This window comes from Mandrillus leucophaeus, unplaced genomic scaffold (genome assembly GCF_000951045.1).
Source record: "Mandrillus leucophaeus isolate KB7577 unplaced genomic scaffold, Mleu.le_1.0 Scaffold1, whole genome shotgun sequence".
In the NCBI taxonomy this organism is placed as follows: Eukaryota; Metazoa; Chordata; class Mammalia; order Primates; family Cercopithecidae; genus Mandrillus; species Mandrillus leucophaeus.
Genome location: NW_012098097.1, coordinates 13,439,832 through 13,456,668, shown reverse-complemented (window position 1 = coordinate 13,456,668; position 16,837 = coordinate 13,439,832). Strand labels below are relative to the sequence as shown.

At 55.7% G+C, this 16,837-nt stretch overlaps 1 protein-coding gene across 1 annotated transcript in view; it reads left to right on the top strand.

Moving 5' to 3' along the window:
- The window catches only part of CBX4 (chromobox homolog 4), a 12,280-nt gene extending 6,544 nt beyond the window's left edge, over window positions 1-5,736 (top strand). Inside the window, exons 6-8 of the mRNA XM_011967101.1 lie at window positions 1,006-1,071; window positions 3,190-3,256; window positions 3,501-5,736. Of these exons, the coding sequence (XP_011822491.1) occupies window positions 1,006-1,071; window positions 3,190-3,256; window positions 3,501-4,937 (1,570 nt within the window). The 3' untranslated portion in view covers window positions 4,938-5,736. The remainder of the gene's footprint in view (window positions 1-1,005; window positions 1,072-3,189; window positions 3,257-3,500) is intronic.
- The last annotated feature ends 11,101 nt before the right edge of the window (window positions 5,737-16,837 follow it).

Here is a 16,837-nt window from a genome sequence, read left to right as displayed (position 1 = left end):
GGTGGAGGGAGGAGGGGGTGGGGAAGTCGGTGGCAGGCACTGGGGAAGCCGAGCCGCCGAGCCCGAGCCCGGCGCCCTGTGTTGTGCTCCGCTCTCCGGGAAATGCCATCACTAATTTATGCACTAAAAGGAGCCGGAGGAGCTGGAGAGACGCGGGGCCGAGCCGGGGAGGCCGGCGGAGGGAGGGAGGGCTCAGGCACTGACTGATGTGCAGCAGAAAATGGCTCCTTTCCCCTTTCCCTCCACCGAACGGCTCCATATTGCAAAACCAAAAAAAAAAAAAAAATTAAAAAGCGACGAAAATGCAATTGTGTGCCTTCTCCCTCCTAGTGGTGCAGGGAGGGGAAGAAGAAAGGCAGAAAATGTTGGGAACTGTCACTGCAGCGCTTTTGGTGGAGAATTTTTTTTCTTTAATTTGAAATGCGAAGGCACCGGATGGAGATAGACGCGCAGGCACACGCACACTCACACACACACACGGAGGCATATTTTTGTGTTGCTGAGTATTTGGGGTTTGCTTGCCCGTGACAGCAGGCTCCTGGGCCACGAGGGGGTGTGGGGGGACGCTTGGCTGTTGGTGATCGGATTAGGGGTCAAATGGAGAACGACTGAAGCCCTCGCGGGGACTCGGGGCTGGGGAGAGGAGGGGGACTGCGACTTTGCATTTCGGCTGCTTTGCACGCAGGGTTCCTGGTGAGCAAAGTGGCTTTGGAACATGTCGCAGTAACATGCTTAAAATTCTTGACAACTGCAAAATAAACTGCTAGTTTCATTTTCCTTACCCCTCCCCTTTTTTCCTACCCTTGCGTGTTTATTTGAGGGGGGCAGTGTATCAGGGATTATGTCAGGCCTGCAGAAATCTACCCTCCACATCCACAGCTAAATGTTCATAAAGACAGAGTAGGGCTTTATGTCACTCCCCACCTGGAGGCCTCGGCAAAGCTGGCTTTTTTTTTTTTTTTTTTTTTTTTTTACACCGTGTCCCCCTCCCTTTTCCCTTGCAAGATATAACACGTGGGAACCGGAGGAGAACATCCTGGACCCCAGGCTGCTGATCGCCTTCCAGAACAGGTGAGCGTCCCCCACGCAGCCACCGCCTGCCACCCGTGACCGTATATGGGAATGGCAAAGGGGGCGACGCAGCAATAGGAAAGGGGCGGGTAGGGAGCTGGTGGGAGCCCCCTCCCTAACCGGCCTGGATGGGCACGCTGCGGCCCCAGCTCCTCTAACCAGCGTCCTTGGCGGTTGCTGCAGCTTGGGGTGGGGGCGGGGCAGGGCCAAGGAAGGCCAGGCTTGGGTTTTGGGGGAACTTTGGGAAGGGTGTGTGTGGGTGGCCCTGCAGCTGCCCGGAGAACTTGGGGCTGTGCCTGGCTCCCCAGGGGCCCCCCCTGTTGCAACCTGGGAGCCCCACCCCCGGAGCCTAGGTGTTGCTGTCCTGCAGCCACTGGCCGCTTGGCACCAGCACCTCGCGGTGCAGCTCTGAGGGAGCTGGCATTGTGAAACCGCCCGGACGTCATGGAACTGAACTTAACCTGTTGGCGGCTGGAGAAAAGTTGACATGGCCTTAAAAGCTGCACCCACACACCCCAGGGAATTTAAGCTTGGTCAGGAGTAGATTCCATAGGGTGCTGGGTTGCCCCCCACCCTGACCCCACTGGGCTGTTTGGTAGGGCAGGGCCACCCACCCTCAAGGCAAGGGGGCTTGACCCAAGGGCCTGGGGTGGGCGCTGCCTGGTGGTGGAGGGGTGGCTTCTTCTGGGGACTCATCCTCGTGCGCACGGTTGCTTGTCACGCTGCAGCTGCTGCAGCTGGGTTTGTTGCCGGTGGCTGTGGTTCTCTGTTTCGGAGAGGATAGAAGGGGGAAGGGCGGGGAGGGGAGGAGCAGCCGGGGCCCTTGGAGCTCGGCCACCCCGCTGCCTTCCATCTCTCCTCCCCCTTTTATTTTGCACTATTTCCTGTGGCGCATTTGGCGCTAAAACTGTAAACTGTAGACCCTCTGAGCTAGCCACCGGCCGGGCAGGGAAGTTGCCCTCCTGCAATGCAGGGGGGCCCAGAGCCGGGATCCTGCCCCATTCCACCTGGGAGTTCACCACCCTGTAACCATGTCAGCAGCTGATGCCACGTTGCATAATGGGCCCCTGAAGAATTAAAACACAGGCTGTTGCAATGCCACGCAACTTCAGAGTCAGGCCCTGGCCCCCACCCTGGGGCATGTCAGAACTCCCCAGGGTTAGTCCAAAGGGGCATGGGGGTGGTGGCTAGAGTCTGTGAAGAATCTGTTTCTGGCCCAGGAATGGGCTGCAACTTTGGCAACACTAGAGAGGCATCCCGCTCTTCTGTGGAGGGCTGGGTAGTGCCTGGGAAGATCCAGCCCCCAGCTGTGGATCACCCTTAGGCTGGCCTGAAGGCAGGAGCCTGGTGGCTGTAGTGACCGGTGCCTCCGCCCATGGGCTTTATTAATAATTTGGAAATTGAGGCGGCCAGGAGCCAGACTCCAAGGAGGAGGTGGTGCTTCTCCTAGCTGCTCCGGCCACGCCCACCTGCTCAGCTGGGAGGAGCCCAGGGTTCACCAGGTGGCTACAAACCTGGCCAGACCCTGGCCTTGGTGGCCTGCCCCCGCCCCCAGCCCCTAATTGGCTCATTTGCCGCTGTGTAAACAAGGGCGCAGCCCCTCCCCCTGTTTAGTGCCTGGCCTTTAAGAAAGAACCCTCCCTTCTGCCGGAGGCACTCGTTATCGGAATCTTAATGAGGTCATTAGCATCCCGCGCTTCTGACGGGAGGGATGAGGTCGGCGCACACCTCGCTTGGGCTGGTTTGTCTTCCCTGGACCCCAGTGTCCACTCCGCTTCGCACAGAGCCACAGGTCCAAGGCTGCGGGCACGAGTGCCAGAGGTGCAGCCCTAAGCTTCTGCCTCCTGAGCACAGAGGTGGGGATTGGGGGGTGCTGATTCAGGTGTGGGCATCAAAGTGGGGGAGCCCTTCGCCCAGGACCTCTTGGGCAGAGGAGGGTTGATGCGAAGGTTGAGGGCACTGAGGACTGACCCGCCCTAAGCTCTTGATTCCTCTGTGTCCTGCCAGCCCTACCTGATGCTCTTTGAAAGTGGGGGGCCATCACCGCAGATTCCGGAATTAGCGGGGAGGGGGTGACTCAGAGGCTAACAGCACTGCCCTCTGTTCCCTCCCCCTCAGGGAACGGCAGGAGCAGCTGATGGGATATCGGAAGAGAGGGCCGAAGCCCAAACCGCTGGTGGTGCAGGTGAATACACGTGGCCGCCCCCGGGGACCCCCTTGACATGTCCACCAGAGCTGCCTCCAGGCCCGGGGATGGGGGGGTGGTTCCTCCCAGCACCCCAACCCCGCTTCCTTTCTACTAGACCTCCCATCTCCTGCCCCCCATGAGGCAGCTGCGGACCTGGTGAGGGCTGGGACACTCCAGAAACTCCTGGCATGCGGTGGGGCCGGCTTCCTCCCTCCTCTCACCCCTGCACCCGTTCCCTCAGGTGCCTACCTTTGCCCGTCGTTCCAATGTCCTGACCGGACTCCAGGACTCCTCCACTGACAACCGTGCCAAGCTGGATCTGGGCGCGCAGGGGAAGGGCCAGGGGCATCAGTACGAGCTCAACAGCAAGAAGCACCACCAGTACCAACCACACAGCAAGGAGCGGGCGGGCAAGCCCCCGCCGCCGGGCAAGAGCGGCAAGTACTACTACCAGCTCAACAGCAAGAAGCACCACCCCTACCAGCCCGACCCCAAAATGTACGACCTGCAGTACCAGGGCGGCCACAAGGAGGCGCCCAGCCCCACCTGCCCGGACCTGGGGGCCAAGAGCCACCCGCCCGACAAGTGGGCGCAAGGCGCGGGGGCCAAGGGCTACCTGGGGGCAGTGAAGCCCCTGGCTGGTGCGGCGGGTGCTCCAGGCAAAGGCTCCGAGAAGGGCCCACCCAACGGAATGATGCCGGCCCCCAAAGAGGCTGTGACGGGCAACGGGATCGGGGGCAAGATGAAGATAGTCAAGAACAAGAACAAGAACGGACGCATCGTGATCGTGATGAGCAAATACATGGAGAACGGCATGCAGGCGGTGAAGATCAAGTCCGGCGAGGTGGCCGAGGGGGAGGCTCGCTCCCCCAGCCACAAGAAGCGGGCGGCCGAAGAGCGCCACCCCCCTGCCGACAGGACTTTTAAAAAGGCGGCAGGTGCAGAGGAGAAGAAGGTGGAGGCGCCGCCCAAGAGGAGGGAGGAGGAGGTGTCCGGGGTTAGCGATCCGCAGCCCCAGGATGCCGGCTCCCGCAAGCTGTCCCCGACCAAGGAGGCCTTTGGAGAGCAGCCCCTGCAGCTCACCACCAAGCCCGACCTGCTGGCCTGGGACCCGTCCCGGAGCACGCATCCGCCCTCCCACCACCCGCACCCGCACCCCCATCACCACCACCACCACCACCACCACCACCACACCGTCGGCCTGAATCTCTCCCACGTGCGCAAGCGCTGCCTCTCCGAGACCCACGGTGAGCGCGAGCCCTGCAAGAAGCGGCTGACTGCGCGCAGCATCAGCACCCCCACCTGCCTGGGGGGCAGCCCAGCCGCCGAGCGCCCAGCCGACCTGCCACCAACCGCCACCCTCCCGCAGCCCGAGGTCATCCTGCTGGACTCGGACCTGGATGAGCCCATAGACTTGCGCTGCGTCAAGACGCGCAGCGAGGCCGGGGAGCCGCCCAGCTCCCTCCAGGTGAAGCCCGAGACACCCGCGTCAGCGGCGGTGGCGGCCGTGGCAGTGGCAGCGGCGCCCACCACGGCGGCGGAGAAGCCTCCAGCCGAGGCCCAGGACGAACCTGCAGAGTCGCTGAGCGAGTTCAAGCCCTTCTTTGGGAATATAATTATCACCGACGTCACCGCGAACTGCCTCACCGTTACTTTCAAGGAGTACGTGACCGTGTAGCTGGAGGGCGTCGGAAGGGGAAGCGCCATTCCCGCGGGGGTGGGGGGGGCGGGGGGCTGAGCACCTGGGGCCTCCGGGCAGACTCCCCTCTCGCCAACCCGCCAACCGCGAGAGACCCGGGCTGGCCCCCAGGGTGAGGACGCCCGGAGCGGAGGTAACCATGCTCCCCCTGCGGCGGCTCAGACTCGGGCAGAGGCCCGTTCCACGCGGTGCCGGCGGGGCTCGCCCTCTCCTGCCCTTCCCTGCTGGAGATGGACCCCCGGAACGAACAGGGCAGCTCTGCGCCCGGCCTCAGAGTTCTAGTATTATATTTTAACCGTGCTAACTTGTCAAGTGCTGACTCTACTCCCGTTTGTACGTGGTGTTATTATTGAAATGTATTGTTTGAGCTCAAAAGGCCCGACCACCCCTCTTCGGGCTGCTATATATATATTTATTTGTAGGTATTTATATATTGAAATATAAAAACCTAGATTTATGGAGTTTCCTCTAGATCATGTTATATTCTATATCAAACAAACTATTTTCTTTTGACCTTTTTCCCCCTCCATCCAGTATTTCGGTTGACTTCATTTTCTCCCCTCTTGCCGTTCCAGGAACTGCAATACCAGTAACCTTGGTATATATTTTTTGATACTGTACACATGGATGTGTTGTTTCTATGTGCAAAAAAAAAAAAAGTTTGTTAAAAGGCTACACGAGCTCTCTAGAAACTGCTGCTACTAGAAATGTCTAAACTATAAGCTTCCAACTATTACCTGCTTGAATGTAAATATTAAATGGAGATGTTGAAGGTGCATTTTCGCTGTTTGAGATGAGCTCAGAAGGAACGTCGGAGGCAGGGAGGGGCCGGACCCCTCTGGCCACCAACTCCGCCTTGGAGCCCTGTGCTGAACCTTTGCACTAGCAAAGTGGGCTGGTTTTGCGGGCCGCAGCGCCGGCGCAGGAGGGTGACCCCGCTCCCTGGGAAGTCGAGAGGCGCCCGGCTGGAAAGGGGAATTCCTGCGGGGGGGTGGGTGTGGGAGCCGTCCCCGCCCCCAGGGCTTTCCAGCCGGCGGTGCCCACTGCACTGGCAAACACTGCGTTCTAGGTAGGGGAGGAGGGGGTGCAGGGGTGGGCGGCGTGGACACGCGGGCGGGGCTAGTCCCCCTCGCGGCCCCCACCGGGCAGCGGCTGACCTTTGGCTCTCCTCCCCTCCAGCCCCCACCCTTGGGGCTCAACACACCCAGGCGCAGGCCCTGGCGGGGCAGGGAGGTTCCTTAATAACCGCGCCCGGTAGGGCAGGTTCCGCGGGGCGGGGACCCCCAGCCTCTCCGCGTCCCCGGCTGGCATCGCCGGCCCCGCCCCACCGAGGAAGCTGCCGAGGCCCTTGCTCTTCGGGCTCTCTCCCCGGAAACCACCAGGCCAGAGGCTCCCACTAGAGGCGCGGCGAACGCGGCCGGGGTGGGGGGTGGGGGGCTTCCTGCAAGATGGATGGGGACGGGGAGGAGGGCAGGCGAGCGAGGCCTGCCACCCCCACTTCCTTAGCGAGGAGAACTGGGACTCCTCACCCTTCTCCCTTGGGGTGGCAAGGCCAGGGCCCTTGGTGTCGCGTGGGAGGAAGGGGTTAAGGTCCGGAGGGGGCGACGGGACTGGGCCGAACTCTAGAGTGCGGCTCAGCTGGCCAGGAAGCCGCGACCCGGGAATGCGGCGGCGGTGGCCAGCTTTCTGCAGACGCAGCGATCTTCCTCCTGGTCGAGGTGGCCGCACAGGGCCAGGGAATGCGGGGCTGGGGGCCTGGCAGGCGCGGGGCTGCTCCCGGCCTCCGAAGCCCTTCCCCTACCCACTTGGGACCAAGGGGCCCGGGCCTGTGCGGGGCGCCAGGGCGGAAGAGGTCAACGTGGTTCAGAGAGGTGGGGGGTGGCGAGGTGGCGAGAGAGCCAGTGTGGGGAAGGCTGGGGAGAGATGAGGGCCAGGAGGGCGGGGAGGCCTGAATGCGGACAGTGTGGCCAGTGTTGGCTGCAGGCCACCAGCGGCTGGACGTGGGGGAGGGGGAAGGGAAGTTCTTTAAAAAAAAAGCCGTTAGGAGTTTCTAGCCCTGGCTTTTGTGAGTGGTCCCTCCCACTCCCCCGTCACCCCAGCCCCATTTAGAGTGAGTTACACACTCCCCTCCCCCTCCACGGAATGAATGTCCTTTGCCACCCCTGGAGTGGAAGGAGGGTGATCTTGCTTCTGGCAAACTGCCTGCTGGGCACGAGAATTGGGCCTGTCCTTCACTGGCTGGTACACAAAGGCCCATGCCAGGCATGGACGTAGTCTCCCTGTTTTTCTAGCTGAGGAGAACTGAAGACTCAGGATGGGAAGGGAAACCCCTTGTTCAGGCCCGCACAGTTAGTGACCGGAGTGACCCTTAGTCCTCGGTGGTGTTCCCCACCCTGTGGGTGGCTTCTGCCTGGCTGGGTCTGGGGGTGGGAGGGGGAGGTAGAGGATGGCACTCCCACAGAGCAGGGATGGAAACCGTTCCACTACCATTCCTGGAAAGGCATGGCCTGCAGGTGGCCTGAGGCCTTCAAAACCAGGCCTGCTAGCAGAGCCCTCGAGTGGAGAAGGGTGGTCCTGGGCAGAGCCTGAAGCCTGAGGTCAGAAGGCAGACAACGGGCAGAGCTGCTGGGATATCAGCCTGCTGCCAGACCTAACAGAGTGCCTAAGACCCCCTCTGCCCCTAGAGGGTCCAAGACCCCCTCTGTCCCTAGAAGGAAAGGGACATTTACTGACCTGAGACATGCCAGGTGCCACTGGGCTTGTGGCTCTTGTTCAATTCAGTCCTCACAGGGGTTGGGCTTCCCTGTGGGAGGAGAGTCTGAGGTCCTGATAGGCAGACAGCCTGCCCAGGTTCCATGCTCATTCCAGAGCCCAGCTGGCTGCTCCACCACCTGCAGGGAGACACCCCATGGCCACCTGCCCCAGGGCCTCTTAGACACAGGCCTTCCAAGGTGTCAAGGGTTTGGAAATGCTCCAAGGGGGTCAGGGGCCCTGGCACTGGGACAGGAGGGTTTCTCCTCAAAGGGTCTTTGGGGTGGGGAGAGTCCAGCTGCCCTGGTTCTCCTGGGTGTAGACTGCCTCTTCCTAACCCTGGATGTCCCTCAGTGCCCAGCACGTCACAAGCAAAGGGTAGTAAAACCTCTCTTTGAGCCCAAGCTCAGGGAAGAGAAGGAAAGCAGGGCACTAGGTCTTAACCTTGCACACTGGGAAGCCTACGTGTCTATTTTTTCTTGAAATGAATCTTTCTAATGGGGCTGAGCCTCCAGCATCCAGACTGGAGTTCGCCCAGCGCAGAGAGAGAAGCACTTGTGTATCCACCCCTGAAAAGCGAGCCCTGCCTGCCCCAGCCCCGCCCCAGTCTCTGGTCTCAGTGTAGCCTGCCCCTCCCCCAGCTCATTTGCAGAAGAGCCAAGTTCAGCCTTTTAGCATTTGCTCCATCCCTGGATCCCACTGGGGCCAACGGAGAGGAGATCCACAGATCCAGGGTGCTTTGGGTCCAGTGTTGGCAGATTGAGCAAATAAAAATCTAGGGCGCCCAGTGAAATTTGAATTTCAGATGCATAATGCATAATTTTTTAGTGGAAGTATGTCCCATGAAATGTTGGAGACATATTTCTACTTCTTAAAAAAAGGGATGTGTTGTTTATGTACAATTCAGACTTTAGTTGGCCATCCTGGATTTTATCTGGAAGCCCTATTTTGGTCCTGTGTCGTCAACAGGATCAGTCTCTGCCCACAGGAATGTTCTAGTCCAGTAGGAGAGAGAAGGCACAGGAAGCTGAAAGCCACCTGTCCTGCCACTGTGGTTATGATACTGCATGTTGTCAGGCATAGAACATGCTGGATGACTGCATGACGGTAGGGTTCTCACCTGGTGTTTAGTGGGGGCTGGCTAGGGGTTCTCAGGTTCTCTGTGCATGCGATACAACCCAGAGAAGTGGGGGAGACCTGAATGGGTCCCTCTGCCATTTGGCTCATGTTGGGCTCCTCCCCAACTCCTGCCAGCACCAAACAGCAAACTTCTAGAACAAACAAGGGAGACTTGGCTGGTGCACCAACTCCCCTCACCAGAGAACCTTTACCTGCCCACAACTCCCATTTCTTGGTTACCTTAATGGATGAACCAAGATGGTGAAGATGAATTGGGTCGGGAGAGAACCTTGAGCACTCCTGGAAAACCCCCTAAGTAAACACACAGGTTGTCTTTTCACCAGGGAACAGTAAACATCTTGTGTCAGATCTAAATGCCTTCTAACGATTTCTGGCCTGGAGTCTTAGTTTGACTGAGGTATGGACACGCAGTCATATTTACCTCTGAAGAACTCTCCTGACCCCTCTCCCTCTGTCTAAAGCTCTCTGCCTTCTTCCCTCGGTTCCTGCTGGGGGGATTATTTGTGGATCTGAGACCTCAGCCTCAGCCTCCCCAACTTTATCCTGGATCCCTAAGAGTGACATTGAGAGAGTTAGGACGAGCCGCAAATTGGCAAGCCTGCACTTGGACAAAATCAAATCTTCTTTCTTCTCCAAATAAGCATATTCTCTGGTTCTGTGTTCTGGTGGCTGCTCCTCTAAGAAGGTGACTGCTGGGCGGAGGAAATCCTACTGAAGGTTGTTATTCTTGGACACAAGTGTCTACTTCCTGTAGCCACCACACCCCCAACTCCCTCCTCCTGCTCCTCTCTTCCCTTTGCAGTAAATGATAACAGTTAACATTGATTGAGCTTACTATGTGCCAGGCACTTTAGGGGGATTATCTCATTTAATCCTCACATCTGGTGAGGTGGGGAATGTCATTGTCCTTATCTCACAGGTGGCAATATGGAGGCTTGAGTAACCTGCCCAAGGTCAAACAGTCGGTCAATGAGGAAAGAAGGATTTAGAGCTAGCATCATCTGCCTCCCAGGGTCCTGCTCCCAATTTCCAGGGTTCTATGAGTCCTTCAGAGGCCAACTCAGGCCCCATCCCCTCCCTGAGGTTGTTCTAGATTATTCCAGCCTTTACCAGGGCCTGCTCTGCTGAATTATTGACCTATTCACTGTTTACTGCCTCCCACCCCCGCCCACTACTCATTGTCAATCAATTGCACATTGCAGCACACATGTGTGCATGGGCCTGGATTCTCCAACTAGAGACTGGGGCTCCTGAAAGGAAAACAGTGTGTCTTGGGTGTCCTCTCCACTCCCTCAGCTCCTGCACAGTTCTTAAATAGAAACCTCAGAATCTGATGCCTTGTGTGTGTCTGTATGGAACCGTGTGTGTGTGTGTGTGTGTGTGTGTGTGTCTGTGAGAGAGAGAGACTGGGGCTTTCAGGCAGGGAAGCCAGTTCCTGCTCTGCAAGCCATTAACATCACCCACAAACCAAGGGCCCAGGGCTGCCCCGAGGAGCTGCAGCATTCAGGAGACTCATCTCCCCCCAGCCCAGAGGCTGTTCCCTCTCTCCCCACCATGGGCAGAGCAGACACATGCACAGTCAGCTGCTCTGGGGTCCTGCTGCCCCCTGGCTCTCCACCTGATCCATTTGTGAGAATTTCAGGAGACTCCAGGTAATTATGTAGTAATTGAATTTGGGGAAACAGACCCTAAGGATAATCCTGGAGTAAGTTCCAGAAGGCTCATGGTTGAATTTCTGTATTTAGCCTAGTGGTACATGTTATACATTTCTTTTTCTTTTCCTTTTACTTTTCTTTTTTTTTTTTTTTGAGACGGAGTTTCACTCTTGTTGCCCAGGCTGGAGTACAATGGCGTGATCTCGGCTCACTGCAACCTCCACCTCCCGGGTTCAAGCAATTCTCCTGCCTCAGCCTCCCGAGTAGCTAGGATTACAGGCGCCCATCACCGTGCCTGGATAATTTTTGCATTTTTAGTAGAGATAAGGTTTTGCCATGTTGGTCAGACTAGTCTCAAGCTCCTGAGCTCAAGTGATCCACCCGCCTCAGCCTCCCAAAGTGGTGGGATTGCAGGCATGAGCCATCGCACCTGGACACACGTTATATGTTTCTAACAGCATGGCAACCACTTTACCCTTATGTAGGCAACTTTAATACGCAACTGAGGATGGCAGAGATGTGGGTGTGCATGTGACCACACACACACACACACACACACACACAGCAACACACAGAGAACAAAGCACACTTTGATTTTTGGATCTGGTCTTCATGTGAACTGTCTGGATAAGGCCTGACACATAAGAGCTTACTAACTGTTGGCTGTGATTATTTCTCTTAACCAGAAAACTTGATTGCCTACAAGTTTTCAAATCTAGTCTGGGGCAGAGGGCTGACATTAACAAGAGATGTCCAAGATGCATGTGTGTGCATGCGTGTGTGTGTGCACGTGTGTGTGCACGTAGGGCTGGAGATCTGTAGCGATGCAACCTGTCCTGGCAGGAACGCCTCTCTTTGGCTGCCCGAGTGAAGGACCCTTTCAAACGCAGCCTGGAGTTTAATATTGCCAACAACTGGCCCCGAATCCTTTCAACCTGAGCCAGGTGTAATGTAAACCCCTCTGGATTTCCTCCCTTTCCTGTTTCATCTGAGAAATTCTTCACTAATTCCATGGTATCTGGTTTCTCATTGTTTCTCCCTGCGTTAGACAGCCTCTTGGGGTGGGCTTTGGGAAGGTGTGTGGAACGCTCTCAGCCCTTCAAAATGACACGGCTCTATGCTCACTCCCACTGCCACCCTCCGGAACCTCCTAAGAGACTGTGCTGGCTGTCAGGGCCACGTGAGCCTTAGTACCCTGTGGAAAGGAGCGAATGCCTGTCACACAGTCAGAGAACAGTCTCCAGTGGTCACCACGCTTTCGTAAACCAGTGTCCAAATTAGGAAGAGGACAATTATGTCAAGCTCCTTTGGAATATGACACTGAGATGAATGTCACAAAAATAATAGCGTGCTATCCATTCTTTGTTAGGATACTTGCTGTTTGGGGTTGAGGACAAGGAAAAAGACAAGCCAGGTAGAGGAAGGCCAGGCCAGTGCAGCAGGACCCTCTCCTCCTCTGAGCCTCCAGAGGAGCTGGGAGTACACAATCCTGTGCATGGTAGGGGGTGGGGAGAGGAGAGATTGGTGAGCAGAATCCCTTCTAGGAAGAGCGGAAGCGAGCATCATGATAGCCGTTTCCTGCCTTGTTTATGGCGCACTCCAACTCTCCCGAGGAGGGGAGAGGAAGTGCCCAGCAGGGCGAGGGAGACTTGGGACTGGCTGTGTTCCTCTCAACCTTCCATGCATCTTCCCACCGTCTCCTCTCCTGGCATTGAAAATTATTTATGTTTGCAAATTGCTTTTGACTCACATGAGTTATTCCTCTTGCCTGCCAACAAGTCTGGGGAGAGAAGAGAGTTATCGAGCCTGTGAGCTGAGAAATCCAGGGGAGACAAATGCTGGAGCACCGAAGTCGAAGTCATCAGCCTTGGGATTCAGTCCCTGCTCTGCTGCTGCTATGGCCATTGCATCCCCTTTCTGGCCCTTGGGTTTCTCATCTGCAAAAGGAGAGGGTTGGGTAGAGTGTGAGCTCTCCAGGTTTTTGGTTCTGACATCCCCGAGCTGTGTCACCTGCAGAGGCACAGAAAAGGTAGGCCAGCCTCTGAGCTGCTCCCTAACCTGCACCTGGCAAGCCCTGAGACTGCTGAGGGCCTGAGGCTGGAGATGGTGCTACCCAGCCCCTAGCCCAGCAGGAAGAACTAGACAGGGTGGCCAGGAATGTTTCTCCCCTTTGTCTTTTGCATCACTCTGGTCCTTAGTGATGTCTTGTTCCATAGACTAGGATGCAAACAAATGTCTGCAGAGGAACCAGAAGGGTGGAAAGTCCCGGAGGTTGGTCCAGGAGGGAAACACACACAAACATACCAAATCATCATAACCAAGACCAGGGCCGGCACAGAGCCAGCTCCATAGGGAGTGTAAGTCATCTGCCCCTCCCAGAGGAAAGGGTTGGCCCAGTGATGGTGGAGTGATAGCTCCTGGAAGCTCAGAACAGAGAGGGGCCAGGGGGTTTCTCTTCCAAGTCCTTTGTTCTACAGTGGGGAAAGTAAGGCCCCAAAGACCAAAGTCAACATCAAGGTGAATTATTGACATCATCCGAGATAGATCATTCTTTGCCCACAAGCGGGTATCTGAGTTCTAATCAGGAGCAGTGTTTACCTATCTACCAGCTATAAAATTGGGTATAGTAATAGGAATGATGATAACATAACTCAAAGTTCAATGCCGAAGCAGTGAGTGAGTGGTCAAGTGTGGTTGTTAGAGGGCCACGGTCTGGCTTCCATTCTCCAGACTGTGGTTTGGGGCCTAACCCAGAAAGATGTGAGGGTCTGGTCTTCCTCCAATCCGGTGACCACCAAGTGGAGAGGAAGGCTGCTGTGGGCCCAGTCCTTCAAAGGGTGAGAAACCTGCTAACCTCAGAGCTGGGAGTTGGCTCTGCCTTGGCAGACAGACAGTATTTGCTCAGCCCTAGCCAAACCACAGCGGACCTCAGCCCTAGGTCCACAGGGGAGTAGGGGTCTGTGTGCCCTCCCGTACAAGAGGACCTATGGGTGGGCAGAAGGCAGTCAGATGGCAGGGAGAGGAGCTTTTCTACGGAATGCTTGGTCCTGAAGCCAGCCCTTTCTCCTGGGCCTGGAGATGAGTTCCTGGATGAGTCTCGCCTAAGGTAGAGTATGAGGCCTCCAAGGTCCAGCTCCGCAGAGGGAACTCTCCTCACTTCCATTTTATTCCTCTTAGGAAAGAAGTGCGAGCCAGAGGGTGCACCCAGCAGTCTTCAGCTGTAGGTTAACCTGGTGGTTGATCCATGTGTCACTTGCAGTCATGGACATTTCAGTGTTTTGGAGAGAGAAGAAGAAAGGGATGAGACAGGAATAAAATCAAGGGAAGAGGTGGCAGCAGGGAGAGAGGAAACCAAGAGAAGAGCTGAGATAAACACAGAGACAGAAACAGAGGTCAGGAAGCCAAAGGGTCGGGGACCAAACACTGGAGAAACCTCATAACAGAAACAGACAGAGGCGGGCAAGGAGCACCCAGGATGACCAGGGGTGCCCAGGACGATGTGGAGGAAGACACAAAGGCCCAGAGGAGGCTGGGAAATGGTGCGAATCAAAAACACCGCATTGGGCAGCCATAAAAAAGAACGACGTTGGCCGGGTGTGGTGGCTCACACCTGTAATCCCAACACTTTGAGAGGCCGAGGCGGGAGGATCACCTGAGACCAGGAGTTCGAGATCTGCCTGGCCAATATGATGAAACCCTATCTCTACTAAACTTACAAAAATTAGCCAGGTGTGCTGTTGTGTGCCTGTAGTCTCAGCTTTTCAGGAGGCTGAGGCACAAGAATCGCCTGAATCCTGGAGGCGGAGGTTGCAGTGAGCCAAGATTGCGCCACTGTACTCTAGCCTGGGTGACAAAGCGAGACTCCATCTCAAAAAAAGAAAAAGAAAAGAAAGAAAGAGATCATGTCCTTTGCAGGGACATGGATGGAGCTGGAGACCATTATCCTCAGCAAACTAACACAGGAACAAAAAACCAAATACCACATGTTCTCACTTACAAGTGGGAGCTAAATGATGAGAGCACATGGACACATAGAGGGGAACAGCACACACTGAAGCCTTTTGGAGGGTGGAGGGTGGGAGGAGGGAGAGGATCAAGGAAAACACGGCTAACGGGTACTAGGTTTAATACCTGGCTGATGAAATAATCTATACCACAAACCTCCATGACACAAGTTTACCTACGTAACAAACCTGCACTTGTACCCCTGAACTTACAATAAAAGTTAAAAAAAATCACATTGGAAGGATCAAGGCCAACGTTACCCATGATGGGCCGGACTGCCACCGTGGACCTCCCAACACTGAGAAGCTGCACCAGAAGTCCGTAGTGTCATTCCAGTGGTTTTCCTGCCAGAACGCAGGGCCCGAATCCAACCACGAAGAAATCCCAGATGCGTATTCTTCAGAAGCCAAGGTGAAGGAACACAGAGAGAGGCCAAGGTCCTGCCCAGCACAAAGGAGACCAGAGGGAGGGGGCGTGGAATGAATGCAGGATCCTTTGCTCTTGAAACAGAAAAGAGAAGAGAGTTATAAAGAGCATTATTGAGGAGACTGAGAAAACTGAATCTGAACTGTGGGTTTAGGCGACAGTATTGATCGATGTTAAACATCCTGATTCTGGTCATTGCACTGTGGTTGTTGTGTAAGAACTTGTCCTTGATCTCAGGGAAAACACACTACCCCAAAGTATGCAGGCAGAAAGGGCACAAGGTTTCCAACGGACTCTCAAATGGTTCAGAAAAAAATATGGGGGAAGGCTGGGCGTGGTGGCTCACACCTGTAATCCCAGCACTTTGGGAGGCTGAGGCAGGTGGATCACCTGAGGTCAGGAGCTTGAGACCCGTCTGACCAACATGGTGAAACCTTGTCTCTACTAAAAATACAAAAAATCAGCCGGGCGTGGTGGCAGGTGCCTATAATCCCAGCTACTCAGGAGGCTGAGGCAGGAGAATCACTTGAACCCGGGAGGTGGTGGTTGCAATGAGCTGAGATCACGCCTGGGTGACAAGAGCAAGACTCCATCTCAAAACACACACAGACACACACACACACACACACACACACGAGAAATACACACAAACACAGAATAGAGAGAGCACCAATGACAAAGCAAATGGGGCAAATGTCAACAACTGGTAAATCTAGATAAAAAATATAGGCAAGCTCCTTTACTCACCTTGCAGCTTCTCTGTAAGTTGGCCAAAAATGCTGGGTTAAAGCCAGGCACAGTGGCTCATGCCTGTAATTGCAACACTTTGAGGGACCAAGGTGGGAGTACCACTTAAGCCCATGAGTTTAAGACCAGCTTGGGCAACACAGTGAGGACTCACCTTTACAAAAAAATTAAAAATTAGCCAGGGGTGGTGGTGTATGCTTGTTACTCAGCAGGCTGAGGCAGGAAGATCACTTGAGCCCAGGGGGTTGAGGGTACAGTGAGCCATGATCATGCCAGTGCACTCCAGCCTAGGTGACAGAGCAAGATCTGTCTCAAAACAACAACAAAAATGCTAGGTTGAGATTTAAAAGAGGTTCTTGGGAGTGCCTCCTTGGGGCTAGGGATAGGCGCTGGCCCTGGAGCCTCACGGCAGGCCTGGGAAGGGCAGTAAGTGCCTCCCTACCTGGGCCAAGCAGAGAGTCCCGAGCTGCTGTGGTTGTGAACAGTCTGGGTGGGTCATCTGCCTGTGTGTGCATTTTCAGATCCTTCACCCCATGTCCTCAACACAAATGAACAGGAGTCTGAGAGGGGGAGGACACTGGCACCAGGGCCCTATATCGGGAGGCTCCTGGCCACCTCCAGCTCACCCTGGCCCCTCCCACTGCACAGCTTAGCCCCACCTTTGGCCAACCATGATTCTCTGGCCAAGTGGGAAAGCAGGATGTGTCAGAAAGAGCAAGGATTAGGGGTTCAGGCAAGCCCGGCCCTGGGCACCAGCCGCTCTGCACTTCCTAGCTCTGTGCCCTGGCACTGATGGCTCTGTCCCCAGAGTTGCCCAAGGCCAGCTCATTGTTACCATTTAGTCCCCTAAATGCCACCTCTCAAGAGAAGCCGTCCCCGACCATCAGCCTAAAGTAGACTCCATCTCACGCCCCAGTTTTTCTTCTTAGAGCAGCTGCTCTTATCTGAAATTATTGATTTGTTGACTCCTCCCCTGCCCCCACTAGAATGTAAACACTGTGAGAGCAAGCCCTTGTCCCTCTTACCTGTCACTCTGTTCTCAGCGCCTAGAACTGGTCAGCTGCTCCAGGGCTATTTGCTAAAGGGAGGGAGGAAGAAAGGAAAGCAAAAAGGGATGTAGGAGGGAAGGAGAAGAAAGGGGAGAGAAGGGGAAGG